Source organism: Oncorhynchus kisutch, linkage group LG3, assembly GCF_002021735.2.
Source record: "Oncorhynchus kisutch isolate 150728-3 linkage group LG3, Okis_V2, whole genome shotgun sequence".
NCBI classification, from domain to species: Eukaryota; Metazoa; Chordata; class Actinopteri; order Salmoniformes; family Salmonidae; genus Oncorhynchus; species Oncorhynchus kisutch.
Genome location: NC_034176.2, coordinates 40,501,527 through 40,511,208, shown reverse-complemented (window position 1 = coordinate 40,511,208; position 9,682 = coordinate 40,501,527). Strand labels below are relative to the sequence as shown.

General features: G+C 40.7%; 1 protein-coding gene across 1 annotated transcript; it reads right to left on the bottom strand.

The window, feature by feature from the left end:
• Positions 1–3,616: 3,616 nt before the first annotated feature.
• LOC109882869 (phospholipid phosphatase 1-like) lies at positions 3,617–9,303 on the bottom strand. Its single transcript, XM_020474968.1, has 7 exons — positions 9,202–9,303; positions 8,859–9,027; positions 6,382–6,533; positions 5,944–6,227; positions 5,724–5,781; positions 5,411–5,587; positions 3,617–4,457 (listed from the first exon to the last, which is right to left on the bottom strand). The coding sequence occupies exons 2-7, from the start codon at positions 8,914–8,916 to the stop codon at positions 4,335–4,337; spliced, it is 852 nt and encodes a 283-aa protein (XP_020330557.1). The 5' UTR covers positions 8,917–9,027; positions 9,202–9,303; the 3' UTR covers positions 3,617–4,334.
• Positions 9,304–9,682: the final 379 nt, after the last annotated feature.

Sequence of the window (9,682 nt, the reverse complement as noted above, 5' to 3'; positions counted from 1 at the left end):
TTACAGGATATCAAAATCTTCACTTTTGCATCACAAGAAACGTAGCACACTCAATCAACCATAAAGCATTTCATTGTTGGAAAGAAATGTATGGCATTGATTGTGTTTAGCAACTGTTGGAATGTCTATTGGGAAATATCTGTAGCTGGTAGAGCTCATGAGTGTCCAGTTTCTGGAATGGTGGGTGTAACTCATTTGATATGATGGAAATAAAGGTATCCACACTTATTGTAAAACAGACATGATTACGAGAGGTATATCTAATACAGCTTCTCGCCCATAAATCTGGACCAATACAGCCCTTTTGCCTATTGAAACAACAACCCCAGTAAGTCTGCAAATGATTAATAACATTTTGACACTTAGTAATACAATTTGAACTTGCATTCCATGTATGACCGAACTCTGAAAATTGTGGGGTTATTCATTTTGGAGTGTTACTTGTCAAATCCTTTGCTACAGTCGGACATAAGGTCATCCATTTACCTCCCCGCTGCAATGTTGGTTTGTCCACTAGAGCGTGGTGGTTGACTGCATGCGAGCAGACAATGTCATCTGAATTACATGTTATTTCTAGTAGTTTCTTTTCACTAAATTGTTATATACAATATGCATTTTCCCAGCTGATTCATTTGAACACAGAGTGCATTGCTTGACAAGCGTGAGAGTAGTGTGTCAGGGTATTAATGGGGCTTCTGTCAATGAAGACATGTCTGGGTCAAAAGTCTCTTTTGTAGCCTGGTGAGAGTGGCTAGTATCAGAACAAGCTCAGTGATAAAGATATGGTTACATTTATCAACGTGAAACACTTGAGTCTGAACACAAATTGAAACTGAGCGAGTCCAACCTTAACAGAGATGAGATCTTCAGCAAGTTTGAGAACACCAAGTGGAAGTTGACTGGTTAAATAAACCATATGAATGTGTATGTGCCTTTGTGTTTAGCAGCCGTCTGTTTATGGTATTCAAAACCACATTTGATCTCTGCACATTTCATGCGTACTTAACCATGACAACTGGTTCATATAGTAGAGAGGAATAGTATTTTTTATCCTACAGATCTTTCTCTTCAGACCCTTCATTAAATCAAATAAACAATACCAGCTTGTATAGTCACTTAGTTTATCAATTCAAAAGTCACATGAACATAAATGTAATTCACATGAACATCATATGGTGAACATTACATTTCCTTCTATTCAATAGATTTAAGTAGTATCTTACCCTTTGTAGTCTCATGAGAACTTTGAAACAGAGAAATTAAAGGACCAATCTGCAGAGCGGCGATCCCATTACTGTTTTGATAAAAAGCTGATCAAGAGAAATGTTCCCACTCAAATTCATAGAAAGAGCTATGGATATTGGAAGGACTGACCATCCATGATATTAAAATGATAGTTTTAAACATGGTTTGAGGCTGTATAGTGTTTAAATGTATGGTGCTTACAAACATTGGAGTAAAACAACTAAATTTTGGGGGTTCAGATGGGGAACGACAATTAAACCTAGCTCATGAGGCTTTTAAGTTATATTCTTCAAGAATAAATGGGTATATATTAATTTATAAGTACAAAAATGAAACAACTGCAGATTGCTCCTTTCCTTTGAATATGATGAATATCATCTCATGTACTTTGTACATGACACAAGTAATTTTTCCAACAATTGTTTACAGATGGATTATTTCACTTATAATTCACTGTATCACAATTCCAGTGGATTAGAAGTTTACATACACTAAGTTGACTGCCTTTAAACAGCTTGGAAAGTTCCAGAAAATGGTGTCATGGCTTTAGAAGCTTCTGATAGGCTAATTGACATAATTTGAGTCAATTGGAGGTGTACCTGTGGATGTATTTCAAGGCCTACCTCTTTGCTTGACATCATGGGAACATCAAAAGAAATCAGCCAAGAACTCAGAAAATAAATTGTAGACCTCCACAAGTCTGATTCATCCTCCAATTTCCAATCGCCTGAAGGTACCACGTTCATCTGTACAAATAATAGTACGCAAGTATAAACACCATGGGACCACGCAGCCGTCATACTGCTCAGGAAGGAGACTGTCTCCTAGAGATGAACGTACTTTGGTGCGAAAAGTGCAAATCAATCCCAGAACAACAGCAAAGGACCTTGTGAAGATGCTGGAGGAAACAGGTACAAAAGTATCTATAGCCACAGTAAAACGAGTCCAAAATCAACATAACCTGAAAGGCCGCTCAGCAAGGAAGATGCCACTCCTCCAAAACCGCCATAAAAAAAGCCAGACTACGGTTTGCAACTGCACATGGGGACAAAGATTACTTTTGGGAGAAATGTTCTCTGGTCTGATGAAACAAAAATATAACTTTTTGGCCATAATGACCATCGTTATGTTTGGAGGGAAAAAGGGGAGGCTTGCAAGCCAAAGAACACCAACCCAACCGTGAAGCACAGGGGTGGCAGCATCATGTTGTGGGGGTGCTTTGCTGCAGGAGGGACTGGTGCACTTCACAAAATAGACGCCATCATGAGGAAGGACAATTGTATGGATATATTGAAGCAACATCTCAAGATAGTCAGGAAGTTAAAGCTTGGTCGCAAATGAGTCTTCCAAATGGACAATGACACCAAGTATACTTCCAAAGTTGTGGCAAAATGGCTTAAGTCAAGGTATTGGAGTGGCCATCACAAAGCCCTGACCTCAATCCTATGGACAATTTGTGGGCAGAACTGAAAAGCGCGTGCGAGTAAAGAGGCCTACAAACCTGACTCAGTTACACCAGCTCTGTCAGGAGGAATGGGCCAAAATTCACCCAACTTATTGTGGGAAGCTTGTGGAAGGCTACCCGAAACGTTTGACCCAAGTTAAACAATTTAATGGCAATGCTACCAAATACTAATTGAGTGCATGTAAACTTCTGACCCACGGGGAATGTGATGAAAGAAATAAAAGCTTAAATAAATCACTCTCTACTATTATTCTGACATTTCACATTCTTAAAATTTAGTGGTGATCCTAACTGACCTAAAACAGGGAATTTTTACTTGGATTAAATGTCAGGGATTGTGAAAAACTGAGTTGAAATGTATTTGGCTAAGGTGTATGTAAACTTCCGACTTCAACTGTAGTATAACTGAAAGTACCTCACTGTTTGTCCAGTTGCTGGCCAGCAGTTGTTAGTGAAAGGACTATGGTGCATTTTACATAAGAATGTGTTTAATTTGAAGATGATTTAATTACCATTTGCATGTCCATAATGTCTATGGGTGTGGCTGAAAGTTGAGGACACACCCACAACAGCTGAGTGTGAGACAGAAGACAAATATGTAGTTCCAGACTTGTGGTGAGTACGCCTCTATATTTTCGTCTGAAGTCTGTACTTTGGCTCTTGAGGAACATTAGGAAAGGAATATGGTCCGTGTGTTTTGACCCCACCCTGCCTTACCTCCTGGGCCCCACCTAACTCTTACTTCAAAAAGAGATCCTTTACATCAATGGGACATCCATTGATGACATTCATTTACATCAATGTGACAGTTGTGGTTTTGGACTTTCTGTATGGGTAGTTCCTCACGATCTCACTAAACAACGCACACACTTCTACAGTTCACAAAATGTGTCTCAGACACAGTTGTACCAAAGTACCAAAATGGAATTCCATCTTTATTTGTGTCACATAGCTAGCATTTTGTTTTCCGAAAAGCTCAAAACACCGTTTTTACAACAGTACATTTGCATACAAATGTCAAAAAGTTCATTTGTGTATTTGTCGCCATGATTTCTACACTTGGACACATGTGTAAGGAGTTTCCAGGGAGCTTTGATCAAGTGCCAGCAACAATCTGGCGAAGGCAGTATTAAAAAAATATATACAGTACATAGCACATCATTGCAGAGCTCAGTAAGTCTCCTGACTTTAATTTAAGCTTTGGGACAGTCGTGGTATTTCATTCCCAGGTGTAAGACTTATTATTGGCCAGGCTACACACATGGACACTCATTACTCACTGTAACAAACTTGAATATCATTCATTTCAAACACAATCCTCAAACCAATGCAATCCCAACTGTTCCAACAAGAGCAGACCTCGCACCGCAATTGCACACAAAGACCAGGAATTGAACACAAGGACCGTTAGCTCAACACACATAGGCAAGATCATTGGCTCTGAGAGGACTTAACATCTGTCTACAGGGCTCAGGCAACATGATATTTCCACGACAGTCAATGCCAATGACCTGAAATGCATGGAAATAAATAACCATAGTCCTCTGAAGCGGATGGCAAGTATTTGTAGCTAGCTTAACATGCTACTTGTCCTCAATGCATTGTCCATGTTGTAGTCAGAGCTTCATTCTGTGCTTCCGTAGTGGATCCCATTTGCAGGGTTGTCCTGTAGACTGGGGTGGGGCATCTCCTCTTGTATCGCTACTGGATCAACAGGCGTCTTGAAGAAATCGGACACACAGAACACCTATGTTGGGAGAGGAGAGGACAGCATTTCTTATACAATGGAGACTTGCAGTGATACAGTATAAACATGAATGATGTAGTATAAACATGAATGATGTTGTCTCTAAAGGAATGGTACTACATGGTTTGTTCATATATAATACCATGCAGAAACATAAGGTGCCCACTATTATGCATTTAACTAGCTACCTGTGTCAATGTGAATAATGAACTACAACAAGTGGCTATCAACTTACTTTACGTGTTTACCCTAATCGGCTGGGCCTGTTGTCAATCTGGCTGGGCCAGTGCCCAGGCCCACCCGTGTCTATAACCTATAGCAGTGGTTCCCAACATTTTTTAAAACCGTAGAGCATCTTGATGGGAAATACAATTCGGCGGCACACCTAAAATGTTCCTATTAATGTATTTAGTGGTAATCACTGCCATCTCCTCTGATCCATACTGCAGATCATCTATTTTCTGTGACAAACATTTTTTATAGATTAAATAGCGAATCTGCGCCAGAAAATTGTAAAATAGTTCTTCAGATTTGAATGGTTTGGGCTACAGACAAGCGTTTCTTTGCATGGTAAAGGTGCAGTCACAAACTCAATGCCATGCTCTGTTTGTTTCTATGGCAGAATAGCTAAGCCCAGACCGTAAGGTTACAAGTTCAAACCCCCGAGCTGACAAGGTTCAAATCTGTCGTTATGCCTCTGAACAGGCAGTTAACCCACTGTTCCTAGGCCATCATTGAAAATAAGAATTTGTTCTTAACTGACTTGCCTAGTTAAATAAAGGTAAAAAATAAATAAATAAATGTATTGTCTGGCAGTAGTGCTCCCAAATCAAAATTCCATGTGCATTCCACAGGTCACATTTATAAGTGAGTGTTAAAAAGTTTTGAGGCACACATGAGAGTCCCTCAAGGCAAACTGGTTGGGAACCGTTGGCCTATAGCTAGCTACCCACCGTGAGTATCGCAACTATCGCCCCCAGCAGGAGGCCAGTAAGTACATCATTCCAGTGGTGTTTGTAGTCTGAGACGCGTGTCAGCCCCACGTAGATGGACGTTGCCATCAGGAAGAACTGGATGGTGGGTCTGAGGAGCCTGGCCCACTCTGTCTGCAGTCTGGCCTGGATGTACAGCTAAAAGAGAGAGGGAAGAAAAGGACACCATCAACATCATGAAAGGGAGCCATTGCTTGGGGACAGAGAAAGAACTGAACTGTTGTAGCATCACTGTATGTAACAATGAGCACAGTATTCCCACTGCTATACTTACTGCTAGGAACAGCATACAGTACATAGAGAAGGATGAGTGACCAGAAAAAAAGGACAGTCTGTAAAACAGAAGACAAAAAAAGATTAGGGGAAACTGGGTTTACAGCCTCGCAAACATCTTTCGAGCTTTTACATTTGCCAGTAGAGTTCAAAGTTTTTCAGTCTCGATTTTGCAGCAATATCATCTCTTGGGATGTAACACTAGGAAACCTCTACTGTACCTGGCCTCATCCACCATGTTTTTGTCCCCGGTACAGGTGAAGTTCTCGATGTAGCCTCCAGCAATGCAGTTGATACGGTCCCACATAGGCTTACACACAGCCAGGAAGTGGGGACGCAGACGACCAATCGAGTACTTGGCAATGTCCGTCAGTGATTGGCTAGCAGCAGCCCCGAACAGGAAGCTGCCCACTGCTTTGTAGATGCGCGCCACGTAGTTAGCCCCCAAGGATGATTTGGTCTTTATATGAGTCATATAGACGCCAAGGCACTCACCACTGACTACCTGTGAAAGCAAGAGAAGTCATCTTTAACTGAGGTGAATCGAATAGATTGACATATTGTCTCAAATTATTGTACTTTTACCATAAACACTTAAAACACAAATACCTGATATGTTGAAGAGAACATCTGAGAACAGAGCGAAGGTAATGACTTACCACAATCAGTGTGAAAGGGATCATGACTCCCCCCAGTAACTGGTAGGATATGGTGTCCTCTTTCAGGGGGTATCTGATGGACTCATCATTACAGAAGAAACCCCTGTTGAAGGGATTGTGCTGAGGGGTGAGGATCACAAAGGGAAGCCCAACTGGAGAGAGAGAGAGACAAATGAAGATATAGATAATCAGAAATAGTCTCCTTAGCTCAAACTAGCCTTTGTAAACATACTTTTAAGGTTCTGCTTGTAAATTCTTTAAAACACGCTGTTGACCAAACCGTCACAGGAAAAAGGAACTTGGTAGGCAAAACCTGATGAAAATCAATATGCAAATAAGGCGTGCTTGTTCATGCTTTCACTTGATTTGATTATACCATTCTCTCCTTCTCTGACCTCCATGTCCTGATATCTCGTTCAGTCTCTCGAGGTAAGCCATCTCTCTTGCATCTTTATTTGTACCTAGCAGAAGGCTACATATACTATGACCCACTATTCCCAATTCACAGTGTCAGTCTTCATCAGCTTCAAAGTTCAACCAAGTTTGTTGTCATTTCGAACTAGGGTTGTTGCTTCTTAAAATACCCTTCTATTCAACCCACTTACTCTCTTCACAGCTGAAGTAACTTAATTTGCTATTTGAATCACTCAGGTTACACGACCAGACTTGCTCTATCTTGATTCTGGCCAGTAAAGCACATTCAACCCCTGTCGGCAGATTCCAGCCTAAATTAGTTAACCACACTCTTAGAAAAAAAGGTGCCCTCTAGAACCTTAAAGGGTTCTTTGGCTGTCCCCATACTAGAACCCTTTTGTCATCCATGTAGAACTATTTTCTACAGTGGGTTCTACATGTAACCTAAAAGGGTTCTTCCTAAAAACCTAAAAAGGTTTCTACCTGGAACCAAAAAGGTAATCTTATGGTGAAATCTGAAGAACCCTTGTGGAACAATTTTTTCTAAGAGTGTAGCAGTCACAGGTCTTTGATTAGAGCCTGTCCTGCTGGGGAGTATGGACACAATGTGCCATCCTTCGTTGAACATTCTGCCTGCTTCTAATTGGTCACAAAAGGTGGGGAAAATGCGGATATTTTTTAAAAGTGCTACACTAGACACTTACTCCAAGTTGCACTTAGGCACAGATTTAGGATCACATGGTTAACGGCACTAAGTACCATATCTTGACAAGACTTGTCGGAGTTATCTGACTAAGTAGGGGTGAGACAACACGAAAGTGCTAGACAACCTTGCTTTTTAAAATGAGGAAACCGGAGGGCCAACATTATTTTTATGATGTTTGAAGATGGTTGGCTTGGGTCTTGTTTTTCTCACAGAGTTCCAGTTTTGACTCCATCTCTGCTCGACTGTAGCCTGCCTGTGGCATAAACAAACTATTTTTTCTCATAATAGTAGTGTTGTCATGTCTTTCATCACACGAAATCACAAAATCCTGCACCATCTTTAGTTACACTAAAATTTGTGGCAAAAAACAACCCAAAACTCAAAAACCCGGTGTTATGGTGTGATGACCCTTTCGCCAAATCCCTATATTAGAGTAAGTCTATTAAGACCCAGACCCAGACCCAGATCCAGACCACGTTTAGATAAAGACCACGAGATCAAGAGTCCATCTCCGCAGTCGAGGGATATGAAATGTACCCCAATTTGAGAATTAGTCACATACACTTTAGAAAACACACTACGGATAATGGCATAATCATGTTGTGGTCAATATGTAATAACTGAACCCCATTGAACCCATGATCTACCCCTCTGACTGTTGTTTAATATGCAACCAGAAGGCTATACTCAAATCAACAAATACACCTTGTGGGCCTGAATGATCGAATACAATATAGGCTATAGGTTATAAGATAAGTTATAGCTAAAGCTAGAACACAATGTTATTACCTGGTCAAGACATGGTTAGGAAAAACTCGTGGCCTTAGTTCTTATAATATACATCCATACTGTGTGTTGTATGCTATTATAAACCGGGTGGTTAGAGCCCTGAATGCTGACTCATTTTTCCTGCCTGTTCTATTTACGTTGGTAACCAGTTTATAATAGCAATACGGCACTTCGATTGGTTTGTGGTATATTGCCAATATACCACGGCTAAGGGCTGTATCCAGGCATTCAGCGTTGCGTCGTACTATATTGGCCATACCCCCCCCCCCCCCCCCCCCCTTATTGCTTAATTATAACAGTGTTATTGACCACAACATCTCTAGTAGTGGATGAGGAGTGGAATATAACACCCATTCATTCAGAGACTTAGACACTTACTGTTAGATAGAAGTAACCCATGCACCTATAGTCATAATGTAGCATAGCTACAATAGTCGTAATAAAGAGATACCTCCAATATAACTGGTGTTTAGGCTACAGTAGACTAGTGCAGAATGACTTCTCATAGAATAGGAACTCTATAAGGCTTAACACTGCCAACAACATGGTAAGTACGTCGGTTACATACCGAGGATAAGGCAGGTTACGTCGAGAAGGACGAGAGGGATTCTACCAGTCTCAAACATCTTGTGTCTCTGGACTTCTGTCTTTGACAAAGCCGTAGACTCCGGAGCGTCCGGCGTCTGTCTGCTTTTTTCGGCGAGATGTGAGACAGCCTATCGGTGGAACATGCCTCGCTATTTGTTCAAAACAATAAAACAAATATAAGTCAATATTGTAGGGCTTACTAAACCTAACCAAAAACATGTAAAACAAAATGTTCGTTTTTTTTTTTTTTTTATCAAGGGGGGCTACTGTCTAATAAACAAACCAGCCCTGTTCCTAAAACCACTACGTTTTCCTTTCATTACCCTTTAGAATCCGTACAACCCAACTTCATAATATAACGGATTATTAAGCAAGAAAAAAAGACGCTCATAATCTCCTGGTCCTTCCAGTAAAATAAACCGGTAATAAAACAGGCAGGCCTCTGGCTGTGATTATGATAGGAAGGTGGGATCAGGTGAAGAGCCTATCGCGTGCTTGCTAGGAAATACGACAGCCGTCGCCCGATGTTTGACTCGCTCCACCCCTCCCTCTAGCTATGCAAAATTGAGATTACATCACCGCAGGAAACTCCACTTCTTGATTGTGGGAAAAGTGTTCAATGGAACAAAAAACAACTATTATCAATTAATTTACTATGATTATATTGACCCTTAGAAGGATGATGAAAATAAAGGTGACAATAGAGATGAAACAATCTATCTATAGCCTGTGTGGCAAGTATACATTTTTATAGAGGTTCTACCAAACCAAAGTGTTCTATCCTGTGTCGAAACATGTCTGACC